The sequence below is a fragment of the Mixophyes fleayi genome, chromosome 2 (genome assembly GCF_038048845.1).
Source record: "Mixophyes fleayi isolate aMixFle1 chromosome 2, aMixFle1.hap1, whole genome shotgun sequence".
Taxonomy (NCBI): Eukaryota; Metazoa; Chordata; class Amphibia; order Anura; family Limnodynastidae; genus Mixophyes; species Mixophyes fleayi.
In genome coordinates this window covers 64,609,666-64,624,773 of record NC_134403.1, presented here as the reverse complement: position 1 = coordinate 64,624,773, position 15,108 = coordinate 64,609,666, and the positions used below count along the sequence as shown (strand labels likewise).

General features: G+C 40.2%; 1 protein-coding gene across 1 annotated transcript in view; it reads left to right on the top strand.

The window, feature by feature from the left end:
- LOC142141049 (keratin, type II cytoskeletal 80-like) overlaps positions 1-15,108 on the top strand; it is a 53,219-nt gene that overhangs the window by 2,042 nt on the left and 36,069 nt on the right. The window contains exon 2 of the mRNA XM_075199135.1: positions 5,123-5,331. Coding sequence (XP_075055236.1) covers positions 5,123-5,331 — 209 coding nt within the window. The remainder of the gene's footprint in view (positions 1-5,122; positions 5,332-15,108) is intronic.

Here is a 15,108-nt window from a genome sequence, read left to right as displayed (position 1 = left end):
AATATCCAGATTTCCTGATGTCATGCACACGTTCAAGGCACCAAGTGCCAGATACAGCACAGAAACATCACTGAACCTGCTCCATGCTTTCCACAGAGGGAATGTCGCTTATTTAGGTGTATTTTTGCAAACTCCAGTCAGATTTTCTTATTTCTCTCTCCCAGTAGTGGGCTCCTCATGGGCCACCTACCATATAACCTCCTTTTATTGAGTTGGTGACAGATGGTACAAGTTGAAAGTCGTATCTTGTGTCTGAAGGTCAGTCTGAATCTGTTTGGCAGGCAAAAGAGGCGCTTTCTCCACCAAACAATCCTGCTCTATTAACTTTGATCAAGTTTTCTCTTTCTAGGGGGGTTGGCTACAGGGCCATGGGCCTTAAACTTCCTTATAACATAGCATACGCTGGAAATGGAAACATCAAGGTCTCTGGAGATTGGTTTGTAGCCTGGAGATTGTCCATGCTTGGCTACAATTTTCTGTCTGGCCTCCTCAGACATTCTCCTGTTCTGTGTCACACAATGACACATAACAGGAGAATGAGTCCCTTTTTTCTATTTAAGCTTGTGTAATGAGTGATCTTTATATTGCAGACACCTGCTACTCACCACATATAACTTCAGTTCCAAAGTGAAGGAGAGTCTCATATAAACATTGCATTTGATGGCAGATAAGAACCACTTGGCCCATCTAGTCTGCCCATTTTTTAACCTATTGTAACCTCAAGAGATATTTGATCTATAGTTCTTTGTAAGGATATCCTTATGTCTATCCAAAGCACGTTTAAATTGCTTTATTGTATTACCATCTCTGATGGGAGGCTCTTCCACTTATCCACAACCCTTTCTATGAAGTAGTTTTTCCTCAAATTTCCTCTGAACCTACTTCCCTCCAGTTTCAGTGCATGTCCTCATGTTCTAATATTTCTCTTCCTTTGAAAAATGTTTACTACCTGTACCTTGTTAAAACCCTTGATATATTTGAAAGTTTCTATCATGTTCCCTTCTCTGCTCCAAACTATATATATTAAGATCTTTTAATCTTTACGGGTAAGTTTTGTGCTGTAGGCCATGCACCATTTTAGTTGCCCATCTTTGTACAGTCTCCAATGTATTTATATCCTTCTGGAGATATGGCCTCCAGAATTGAACACAGTATTCTAGATAAGGCCGTAACAATGATCTATACAGTGGCACTATTGCCTTTTTCTTTTTCTTTCTGCTACTGATTCCTCTCCCTATGCAACCAAGCATCTGAATTGCCTTTCTCATTGCTTTGTTACATTGCTTATCGCCTATAAGTCACCTGAAATAATGACTGAAATAATGACTCCTAGATGACTTTCTTCTCAATAGTTTCTATTATAGTGCTTTTAATGCTATATTTAGTCTTTTGTTTTTTTGTGTGCATGATTTTTAATTTTTTTTTTTGCATTAAACAGTGTAGTTGCCACACTCTTTGCCATTCCTTTAGTCTGCCTAGATCATCAATCATTTGTTTTACTACTCATGGTGTGTCTACCCTATTGCATATCTATGTGTCATCTGCAAAAATGAATTATTTTCCTTCAATGCCATTTGCAATGTCATCATCATCACCATTTATTTATATAGCGCCACTAATTCCGCAGCGCTGTACAGAGAACTCATTCACATCAGTCCCTGCCCCAATGGAGCTTACATTCTAAATTCCCTAACACACACAAACTAGGATTAATTTGATAGCTGCCAATTAACTTATCAGTATGTTTTTGGAGTGTGGGAGGAAACCTGAGCACCTGGAGAAAACCCACGCGAACACGGGGAGAACATACAAACTCCTCACAGATAAGGCCATGGTCGGAATTGAACTAATGACCCCACTGCTGTGAGGCAGAAATGCTAAGCACTGAACCACCATGTCAGCAATACAGATATTAATAAGCACTGGTTCAAGTACAGATCCCTTGGGTACTCCACTGGTAACCTTTCCCTCCTGTGAATGCATTCCATTTACTGCAACTCTCTGCAATCAAGATCTTATCCATTCAACCATCTTAGAATCCAATCCCAAGCTTTGAAGTTTATTTAATAGTCTGCAATGTTGGACAAGAGTATCAAGCCTAACTAAAGTATAGATAAGCTACATCTATTCCCTGTCTTGATCTATTGCTTTAGTCACCAGGTCAAAAAGTCAATAAGATTTGTTTGACATTATCTCCCCCCAGAATCCGTGCTGTTTGGCCCCTTCCCCTCTCTTTCTTACTGAACAAAAATAATTATGAAGATGATTTGCTATTACCTTGTCTTCCTCAACAAGAATCTTACTCTCTGTCTTTAGTCTTATTATTCCTCCTTTTGTTTATCTCCTTTCATTTATCTACCTAAACTAAAATTAAGAATGTGCCCCAATTACCTACTAACTGGGCCATTTGCACATCTGATTACCTTCTTAGCCTCCTTCTAACAAGAAACACCTCTTTGTCTTTATTATTCTGAGTCTGCATATATTTCCTAAAGGCCATCCTTTTTGCTTTCACAATACTTGCTACTTCTTTTGCAAACCATACCGGCTTTCTTTTCCTTGGGCTTTTTCGATCCCTTATGATACATATTTCTGTTGCTTTAAGCATTGCACTTTTTAATTTCTCCCACCTCTACTGAACTACTTTTAAGTTCCTCCACTCTGCCATTTTCCCCTTCTACAAAGTCAGCCTTCCTAAAATCTAACACCTTTGTTTTTGTGTGGTATGAATCAGTCTCTATCTTTATACTAAACCATACTGTTTGATGTTCACTGGATCCTAGGTTCTCACCCACATTTCCGTCTAATATTATGTCACCATTTGTAAGATTTAAGTCTAATATTGCCTCTTTGCGAGTGGGCTCTCAACATTTGCTTGAGGGATGCTCCCTGCAAGGAATTCAGAATGTCCATACTTCTAATGGAAATGCAATAAGTTCCTGTCCAGTCCTTCTTCCTGATCTGGTGGTCTATAGATCCCCCCAATGGTCACCCAAAGAGTCTCAGATTTTTCTTGAATACCTTGTATTAATATAGTATTTATGCTTTTTTTCCACACACATTGCAACCCCCTCCTTCGATTCTTCCCATTCTGTCCTTCCTAAATAAAGTATATCCCTGTATAGCTAACTCTCAGTCATGGTTTTCATTGCACCATGACTCAGTAATGGCCACAATATCCAGATCATCCCTTGTCATTATGGCAATTAGTTCTTGGATTTTATTTCCTAAGCTCCTAGCATTTCCAGACATACCTCTAATACCGCTTTCATACTGCTGCCCCGGCAATATCCCGGGTTTTTCAAGCCGGGTTTTTGCCGGGGCTCGGAGGGTCCCAGCTCAGAAACACCATTCATACTGCACCTCGGACCCGGGAATTTCCCGGGTTGACCCCATTCATGCTGCACAAGTCTGTGCCCTGGCAATTTGTGGGAGTCATCACCAAGGCAGTTTTCATTGGCTGATTTCATTTCATCCACCATTTCTCCTAAGCTCCTTCTCGAATCTTCCACGGGCTCCCACTGATGACATCATCCTCCAGAGACAGGCAGACAGCCAATCAGCTTGTTTTCTGTGCAACCCGGGTTGAAAAACCCGGGTTGCACCATTCATAGTGCAGGCAACCCGGGTCCGACCCGGGAATTACCCCTCAATAAATCCCGGGGTTAAAGACCCGGGTTTTTAGACCCGGGATTTTTGACTTGTACCATTCATACTGCACCAAGACCCGGGTCGTTTGAGCTCGCCCTGGCAAAAACCCAGGATTTTGGTGCAGTATGAATGGGGTATGAGAGGGTTTTTTTGTGCCTCTCCTATTCCTAGCTATGTTCATCTCTCTACTTACGTATATTTGATTTTGATCTCCTGCTTGAAATCTAATTATTTCTAACTATTTCTAAAATTCTCAATTTTGTCCGGCCCATTTAAACATATCTATATGGAATAAGCTACAACTTGGCAAATGATTTTTTTAATTTCAAACATTTTCTGGAAGAAATTGTGTATTATTAGAGAAAAAAAACTGCAAGGGTGCAAATATTTTTGGCCACAACTATATTTAGTGAACATAATAATATTAGAACCCTGGTTCGAACCACCAAGAGAGGATGGTAGTCCTATTCCCAACTTTCCATATGAGAAGTGAGACATGTCTTACTTTGTAACATTCACAAATGTAAGCATCTTTGCTATTTCTGCATACACTTACAGTGTGCATTCTGAAACCATGTGACCTGATTACAGCTTGTGCAGATAGATACAACTAAAGGAAGTGCCCATAGCTTTGTTTTGTATAGTTCAGTTTTCTTTATCTGAATGCGTGGTATAATGGAATAAAAACATGTGCAGTAAATGGTGCCAGTGTTATCCAAAGCAACTGCATTTGTCTTGGTTATGAAGTGCACTTACATTTACTCAGTAATGGGAACAGGGTCCCAAAGCTCTTGTGCCACAATAGTTAAGTGATCAACAGTTAGGTTAAATGATCATCTTACATGGATTAGATGCTAAATTATAGAGAGAAAAGTGAGGTCAAGGATTTATAGTAAATGGATTAAATTAATGTCACAGCTAGTAATGCTTTATGATTAAATGAATCCACTTTGGGTTACTGAATGCCCAATATACAAGACAATAAAGTAAATTAATGCATTTTTAGGTGGTCCTAGATTGAGGTCAGAGGGCAGGGAGATATAGCTACAGATCCATCAGCCTCTTTGTGTATACAGGTGGAAAAGTTTGCATGTTGCCCCATTTAAGAAAAAATATACCTTTATTAGAACTAAGGTAACTGTACCTGAAGTACTTACAAAGTGAACATATACAGGTTGTTTAAGGACAACATTGCATACCTCTTGCACAGTGACTAATAGTTTTTGACATAGGGGGATCTGATGATGTGAATCTGATAAGAATGTGAGGATGCGCTAAGCCGTTGATTTACAGCATAAACTATGAGGGTGTATGTATGCTTCTACATTCAGAATCTGATGGATAGATGTGATATGAGGTACAGTTCAGACAAATGTAATAAGAGAACAACATATCACTAAATAGGATAGATAGGATAGACATACACACTAATGTCCTAAAAATGCTTTAACTCTCTTGTCATGTTTTGCAGATTAAATATTTGGAAAAACAGCGTGAGATTTTGGAGGACCGCTGGTCTGTGCTGCAGGTAGAAGATAATTCCCAAAAAGACTTGGAACCTATTTACCTGTCGTACATAAGTCGTATCCTCGCACAGGTTAACAGTGTAAACAAGAAAAATCACCAAACCCAGAGGGGCCTCCTGGACATGATGGATTCAGTCAATGATAGAAAAGACAAGTTAGTTTGGGTTTGCTGGGAATGGGTGTTGGTTAAACTTATCATTGATAGTTTGGAAAATGTTGTCAATTATTAGCCTAATCATTAACTTTCACCTAATCATCACACGCGTTTCTCTCACCATCATCGTCATCTCCTCCCTTGTATTTTGTTATAATTGATTAGATCTTGACATTTGAGAAACTAAATTGCAAAGTGCCCCTGTATTCCACACATGCATTGTCATTCTGAACAATCAAATCAAATCCAGTCTGATATTTTGATTTTGAATGTACAGATTAATAATTTTTGGAGCTGCAAATGTATAAATGTTGGAGCCAAATATCTTAAAGATCCTATTTTTTTAAGTATTACACATTATTACCAGCTAGGGGTGTTGGGAGAAGTGCCAATGCTATTTGTAATGGACTGTTTTTTCCTAGGGGGTGAAGGTCTGCATACTTTGCAGGCCGATTTCTTTGCAGATGTGCCCATCTCTGATTTAGTAGCTGTTATGTGAGCATGCCCTTACTGTACTTGGTCATTTGCTCACCCCTTCTCGCTCATGTTCCACCTCTCTTATCATAATAAGTTGTAGGTGTGAAGTACATTTGATCTGCACATATTTGTACACATCTTGGTGCACATGTATAGATAGTATGGAAATGGAGATTTTACTCAAAACGCTTTAAGCATATCATCATACGGTAGCATACAAGAGACACCATTTATCATTATCAACAACTTGATACAAAATGGCATCTTTCTAGTAAACAAAAATGAATAAATAAGATAATTATTCGGTGTAGCTCATTCCGTTCATTGGTGACTACTAACCAATACTTAGTGGCTTATCCACACTCTGACCAATCATAGTGAAGCCCCTCTGTATTGATTAGAAGCTGATAGGCTGCATGGCCTGTCATTCATACCGCAGGCCCTGAAGATGAAAGTCCTTGTCAGCTATATGTGTTGTTTTAAAAAAAAAGTTTCCAAATGAATTGAAAGCTGGAGAAAAGGAATGGATCCTCACTGAATGTAGGAGAATAATAACTGAGTAAAAGAGGGTGTGTGGGGGTGAGGTGGGGTGTGCAAGTCTTTTTTTAAAATAAAATATTTTGTTATTTAGGCAGGGTCTTTTTTCTGCACTGTAGGTCCCTCGTAGTTCATACCAATACACTTTAGGCATGCCAGGACATGCTGGGATCTGTAGTGCACAGGGACAAAATACTGATTTCAATATTCAAACTTTATTACTACACATCCACTGCCCCAGGAGTTGGGTAGAACCATTGGGGTATATAATTATAGCTTGTCATAGCCTATTGCTGGTACCAGCTTGTTTGAAGGGACCCCACACTGCCCGTCCACAGTCCCACTGCTGGGAGCACCTTGGGGTGGAGCACTTGAAAACTGACAGACGTATCTGTGGCTGTTACAACCTTTAAATAGAGGACAAGTACGTAAACACACTTTTACTGTACTTGCCCTATGTTGAGACACCCCTTCCCTCTCCATTACGGTGGTAGTCATTACAGCGACTACCGAAATGCAGACAAGACATATCCCGACATGATGAGCGCAATGCTGTCATTACCAACAGAGTGTTAATCCTGAGTGTTTGAAAAAGAGATGTGAAACAATTGCTACCTGATCCTGACAGGGAAAAATTATGTCACTTTCAAGGGCGACACTATCATTCGTGCTGTTAAGGTGGTAATGCAAAACCTGTACAATGTTTTTTCCAAAGCCTTCTACCTTGTACAGCCGGCGTCTCTTTACATTACCACCTTAAGAACATGAATGATAGTGTCGCCCTTAAAAGTGACGTAATCTTCATTGGTCGCAATTGTTTCACGTGTGTTTTTCAAACACTCAGGATTAACACTCTGTTGGTAATGACAGCATCGCGCTCATCATGTCGGGGTAAGTCTTGTCTGCGTTTTATTAGTCACAATTAAGTACCCAACCCCTCCATTAAGCATCCTCACACATAAGGAGGCACAAGACAGGGATATGCAAACGGCTTATTACAGACACACGTATGTACGGTACATAAAAGCACTAGTAAAATATTCTGCACAACTAAAGTGTTTTGAGGCTCCCTGCAATGTTTGAAATGCCTTCAATTACATTCTCTGTCCTCTCTGTCCTTTTAATACCCAACAAACGGAAACACAGCACTTGTCTTAGTGATTGCATTGCTTAATTAGGCACAACATTGTGACCATCTTGCTAGTTACACTGCCCAGATTTACCCACTTACTAATCACAGCAATTTGCAAGGCATCATCTTGTCTCACAACTGTATGTAGGTGCAAAAGATGTAAAGTCTTTCAGTGGCGCACGCAGGGGGGGTTTCTGGTTCTCCAGAAACCCCTCCCCTCCGCGAACCAATGGTACTGTACAGCAGCCACGGCGCTGTCAAAGAAGCGTCCGCGGCAGTGCTGTATTTTTTTTCGGGGGGGGGCGGAAACCCCCCCTTCTAAATCCTGCGTTCGCCCCTGTCTTTTATACTGCTCTCCCTTGTTTTATAAACTCACTTATACATTGTTCTGTCTGGATACTGAGTTACTCAAATATAGATAAAAAGACAGCCTCAGTCACAAAAGGAACCAATCACAGAAATTCAATGTGATTACTGATACATATCACTTCTAAAACAAGGAGGTTTTCTAGCTCAGGTTCAGGTTGACTAGTTTACATTTCAGTGTTATGACTTATTGGTAGTTCTGCTACAATGTTGTTTTCCTTAGCATAATCCTAATTGATATACAGAACATACAAACACCCAGGTGAGGTTATGTGGGATGAAGGAAGTACAAAGGAAATTACACAGATGGAAGAAAAAGATAGACAAGTGCACAGAGACTAGAGAGTCCATAAGGGATGCACAGGTGCAGCAGTCTTTGACTAATAGAGCAGCATTTGCTGGTAAAGGTTCGGTGGTATCAACTGCAGCACTGTGTCCCAGACGTGATAGAAAAGGCTCCAACATTTTTTAATCAGAACACACGGGCACATAAGTGTTTGATCCACGCATCATACTCAGGCTTGTCCTCAGCAGCATAGAGAATATCCTGCTTACATTATTACAGGCATAACTGGCCCGGCCAAGTTGGAGGATCAGGGAAGCTCTGAGAAGTACAATGTATTGTGGAGTTTTCCCCATGTTTGTGTGGGTTTCCTCCTACAGTCCAAAAGCATATTGATAAGTTAATTGGCTTCCAACAAAATGGAACCTAGTGTGTATGTGGGGATGGGGGGCATTTAGAATGGTGCAATATAAATAAACAATTGTAGCATATGTGTCAGGTTTACAGCAGGTGTACTTACATCCAAATATACTTACATTTAACCAAGTCATAAGCATGAGAATATTATTTTTAGAGATGAGCGGGCTCGGATTCCGCTAATCCGAGCCCACCCGAACAGTGCGGATCCGAACGGGATCCGAGCACTGTTCGGATATTTCCGGCGGGCAAAAAATTGAAAACGAGGCTCTGTCGTCCAAGTCTCGCGTCGAATCTCGCGAGGGGTGGGAGGGAGGGCCCAGAACAATTCCATCTTGTACCTCTTTTTTTGGCATTATGTGCTCAAGCTACCTCGGTGCAACCTTTTGGCCTAAAATCAATATTGTGAGGTGTTCAGAATAGACTGTAAATTAGTGTAAATGATTGTTATTGAATGTTATTGAGGTTAATAATAGCGTAGGAGTGAAAAAAAAACCCACAAAACTGGTTTTTAGCACTTTTTATGCTTTTTTAAAAATAAATCAGAACCAAAACCTTTCGTCGGATGTTTTGGCAAAACAAATCAGAACCCAAAACCTCAAGCTAATCAGAACCCAAAACACTAAAAGTGGCAGGTGCACACCCTTAATTATTTTGATACCAAAAAACAGATCCACTCTTAGGTTTGATTTAAATTAGAAAACCTTCTATAATAAAGCAGGTATAATATTCTGGTGTACAAATGAAAGTAGCCAAAAAAGTATTTTAGAAAATTTCCCGAAAAACATGAAATATATGTACAATCAGCACCTAGCAGCTTCAGAGGTGAATTTGCGCTCAGAAACAGCTAGATATCACTGGTGACTGTAATCATCTTCAGCGCATATTTTCCCCACCCATCAGGCACCCACAATTGATATAGTACTGACAGGGGTAAATGCTTCTCTGTGTGCCTCAGTTCACAAATTAAGCAAACATGTACTTAGTGTACTCGGTCTGCGATTGTGTGTTCCTTCCCTCCAACCCACTTTTCTAACCTTAATGAGGTGCGAGTCCCAAATCTTCGTACAGATGTAGACATTTTTTTTTTTTTGTGGTCATGTGCAGTACTAATTTGCATATTTTATGCTAAGCAAACGGGCAAAAAATAACAGCATGAGCCCCATTTAGTTTTGCATTGCATGTCAGTGCTACTGATTTTATTGGCATATCATGCATACTTAGCTACTTTTAACAACTTTTTTTCTTGTAGAAGGCATATAAAGCAGACGTGGCAGGTATTTGATGGTGTGATTTGCATCATTCAGAGGGCGTGGAAAATCATGGTGGTGCAAATCGTTTAATTTACCCCCTGCTCATTCAGTATTCACTGTGATGGAAGGGGCGGCACACATTACTGCCCACTTCACATACCGATGAGCAGCCTTCAGGGAGAAATGTCTGCTCTCCCAGGAGTGTGGGAGGCATTACAATAATATGGGATTTTGCCAGAGACATTCTAGGAGAGGATGCAACAATGATATCATGGTCACCGAGATATTGTCACAAATTACATGGAAAGTAATATGTCACCTTATAATTGTATATTCCTTTGCTGACCACACTCACAGTGATATCAGCAAATATGGTCACTATTGCCGCATGTGTGGCCCCACAACATCTCCCGAGAATAATCCTGTAGGAATTAAATAGGATTATTTTTGGGGATTGCTGTAAATCTGATCAGCAGATGACCACTCCTGTGTGTGGTGATCTTTGAAGGGCATTTTAAAGCCCATCTGACTCATCTGGATTTGTCCAATTTGGCCAGCAACACCTGTGGCCGTATTGGAAATTGAAATTGAGTCCTGGTGCTTGGGACAAGTGTGGCCAGCTTTACTGTACTATATGGTAATGAGCTAGTATACTTAGGAAAATAAAAGAATCATGGTATATCTAAATAGATAAATTTCAGATAATCCCACACTAATAATATAATGTATATTAATTATGTTTTCATGCTAATTTTCTCAAAATTGTAATTTACTGAAAATCGGTTTATTATCCTGGTAAATTAGGTCAGGTCTATCTGTTGTCAGTGCCCTATAGGCTGTGGCCAATCAGATGTTGAGAATTTTCACAGTAGCACACAACATTTTAGGAGACAACTGTGTTGGTTATGTGGACAGCAGTGATCTCTCTGCTCCTGTGATTATGTTAGTGAGGACAGGGCTCCACGCACACTTTTTGACCTTGGGGTTCTACATCACTTAGGATCATGTGCAAAACGAAGATGGCAGCGCTATAAAACTAATTGACACTTTGTAAAAAATATAATCTGGGTCACGAATAAAATATATAATATATAAAATATACTTTATTCTATGAAAACATAAAAATACCTATACTGCTACACATTCAATGTATAATGTATCAATCCCCACATATATTAAATCACAGTGCACTGTGAGATGTAATAACACAAAGAGATCTTATATCGAAAATAGTAGCGCTACTATATCAAATATTGGAAACGACAGCTGTCTCGATACTTGCTATATAGGCAAAAAACATGTGAGTATCCAAAAGTGGTTGTCTAGACAAAGGATAGATACACTAGCACAATTAGCCGTGATATAGAATAAGCCGTGGTTAGATATACAATGATGTCCGGATATCAGGATAGAGCTGATACGGCTCTATACTCCACAGATAAACGATATAAAGTCAGTGTGCAAACTTGTACTTCAATATCAACTGGAACAATCTTCGTATGTACAAGTGTAAAACACTATATTGGTCTGTGTTATACAATTCTCACACCACATCGATGTTATACACGTTGGTTGTCTTTAGCTGTTTTATGAATGAAAGAAGGACGGAACCATTCCACACTGCTGCAATATGTTTCTGCTCTCTTATGGAGATATACTCCTATCTCGCTAATGATGATAAGTTTCTCTATGGCTGATATAAACGGCTACAAAAGTGTCCGTGTTGTGTCAAAATTGCTTTGATCCGTAGAGCCGGCGTAGTCCGCACCTAGCAGATGAGTGAGACCGTCCAAATAAGCAGCTCTTAGTATAGTTCCAAGGTGCACATTTATCATTAATCGGCAAAAGTGAGAAATAGTTATCAATCCTTATCGCAAGGATAAGGATTGAACTATTTCTCACATTTATTAAAAAGGGAACACAGAAACAGCAGTTCCGAAAAACTGCTGTTTCTGTGATAGAAAAAATCACACTTACCCCCCTCTTCGGATGCACTGTCTCGGGATCTCCTCTTCGTTCCTCTTCTTCCTTCAATTGCGCATGTGCAGTGCACATGCGCACAAAGTCCCCACTCTGTCTCTGCAACTATCGTTGCAGAGTGAGCGCACTGAGTGACAGAGAGGGATCATGTGATCCCTCCACACATGCGCTGTCCAGCTCTGCTCTTCGTAGCAGAGCTGACAGCAGTGGATGTCTTCAATTCGGATGATGTACGCCAGCTTCAGCTGGAGTACATTATCAAGACAAGTTCCCGAAAACAAATATTTTTCGGGACTTGTTAGATTGCGGCCAGAGCAGTTACCATTCTGTTGAATGGTGACTGCTCGCAAAAACGATCAGGAGTGCAAAGCAGCAGATATCCATGATATCTGCTGCGATGCACCTTTAATAAATTTGCGGAGGGCACATCGGGACTTTAATTCCACGGTAAGTGCACAATAGTGCACTACCGTGATTTGTTAAATATGCCCCCAAGTCTGGTTGGAGTTGGATAATCAAACCAGAGTGAGATAGTATGTGTCCATCCGAAATCCTCCCGGCTTAGAACACTGACTGAATCAGCTTAGATGACTCATTTATCAAATCACGGAATCCAGAATAAAGGATGTTTGAAATTGTTCACATATCCAATTTCGCAGATAGGATATCAAGTAAAAGCACTTAAAAGAGTCAAAATACCCCTAACGTGTTTCATTACAGGTTGTAACTTCATCAGAGGGAATATACAAATCCTTTAGAAGCTCCTAGGAGCCTTATATATGTTGCAACTTCAATTAATCAATCAATGATAATATCGCACATCCTTGATTATTCGTGACCACATAAATCATGATGTACTAAGAGACAAGTTCCACCCTAGAATAATCTATTTGAAAACATATCTCATATATTATACAATACATAATATTATACAATACATGAGATATACTATACCTCAATACCCCTATGAATACCTCTATATATAGAAACTCATGCAACAATCTAACCAATTGTTGCATTGGTTAGGCAAGTATGGGGAATGGAAGCAAGTGGGAGACAACAGACTGAGATTTAGGCAGTGGAAGGAGGAGGAGTCAAACAGCACCATAGTTGTCAGCTATGCTTAATTTCCAGGGGCAGACGCTGTTTTTATTAATTTGTTTCTGGAAATTTCCCTATTTTTCAATACTGACCAACTTCGCAATAAAATTCATCATGTTAAATACAGTTCTTATAATGTATTTTTTATTATCTGGCTTTATCAAAATCAAAATTCAGTAAAAAATGCACAATGGGAATTTTAGTGCTCCAATGTCTGCAAAAACAGTATATCACACAAGAACTGCTTAGATGAACCATCTCAACAGCAAAGAGTCCATTGAAACTATTTTGAAACTATGGCAACTATGTAGCACAGAGCAATGAAGTGAGTGGCAATTATGTAGCAGAGAGTAATGATGTGAGTGGCCACTAAGTAGCACAGAGTAATGATGTGAGTGACCACTTTGTAGCACAGAGTAATGATGTGAGTGGCCAATAAGTAGCACAGAGTAATGATGTGAGTGACCACTATGTAGCACAGAGTAATGATGTGAGTGGCCACTATGTAGCACAGAGCAATGATGCGAGTGGCCATTATGTAGCGCAGAGTAGTGATGTGAGTGGCCACTATGTAGCACAGAGTAGTGATGTGAGTGGCCACTATGTAGTAGAGATCAGTGATGTGAGTGGCAATTATGTAGCACAGAGTAATGATGTGAGTGGCCACTACATAGCACAGAGCAATGATGTGAGTGGCCACTATGTGGCACAGAGTAGTGATGTGAGTGGCCACTATGTAGTAGAGATCAGTGATGTGAGTGGCAATTATGTAGCACAGAGTAATGATGTGAGTGGCCACTACATAGCACAGAGCAATGATGTGAGTGGCCACTATGTGGCACAGAGTAGTGATGTGAGTGGCCACTATGTAGTAGAGAGTAATGATGTGAGTGACCACTATGTAGCACAGAGTAATGATGTGAGTGGCCACTATGTAGCACAGAGCAATGATGTGAGTGGCCACTATGTAGCACAGAGTAGTGATGTGAGTGGCCATTATGTAGTAGAGATCAGTGATGTGAGTGGCAACTATGTAGCACAGAGTAATGATGTGAGTGGCCACTACATAGCACAGAGTAATGATGTGAGTGGCCACTATGTAGCACAGAGTAATGATGTGAGTGACCACTTTGTAGCACAGAGTAATGATGTGAGTGGCCAATAAGTAGCACAGAGTAATGATGTGAGTGACCACTATGTAGCACAGAGTAATGATGTGAGTGGCCACTATGTAGCACAGAGTAGTGATGTGAGTGGCCACTATGTAGCACAGAGTAGTGATGTGAGTGGCCACTATGTAGTAGAGATCAGTGATGTGAGTGGCAATTATGTAGCACAGAGTAATGATGTGAGTGGCCACTACATAGCACAGAGCAATGATGTGAGTGGCCACTATGTGGCACAGAGTAGTGATGTGAGTGGCCACTATGTAGTAGAGAGTAATGATGTGAGTGACCACTATGTAGCACAGAGTAATGATGTGAGTGGCCACTATGTAGCACAGAGCAATGATGTGAGTGGCCACTATGTAGCACAGAGTAGTGATGTGAGTGGCCATTATGTAGTAGAGATCAGTGATGTGAGTGGCAACTATGTAGCACAGAGTAATGATGTGAGTGGCCACTACATAGCACAGAGTAGTGATGTGAGTGGCCACTACATAGCACAGAGCAATGATGTGAGAGGCCACTATGTAGTAGAGAGTAGTGATGTGAGTGGCCACTATGTAGTAGAGAGTAGTGATGTGAGTGGCCACTATGTAGCACAGAGTAATGATGTTAGTGGCCACTATGTAGTAGAGAGTAGTGATGTGAGTGGCCACTATGTAGCACAGAGTAGTGATGTGAGTGGCCACTATGTAGTAGAGAGTAGTGATGTGAGTGGCCACTATATAGCACAGAGTAATGATGTTAGTGCCCACTATGTAGCACAGAGTAATGATGTTAGTGGCCACTATGTAGCACAGGATAGTGATGTGAAATTCCTGTCAAACTCACGAAGGGAGAATGTGGTGTTAAATGCTCCTCTGTACGACACCATATTTATATGTTCACCTTGCTGTTCCAATGAAATATCTCATTCTGTTATTGCTGTGTCTTGGGTGTGAGCATGGTACATATTTAGGAAGTGAATAAATCATTCATTAATTCATAATTATACCTATTAAGCTGATTCACAACATATTGGTTATATATAACTTCTTTAATTGGCAAAACTCTAAAGTGAAACAC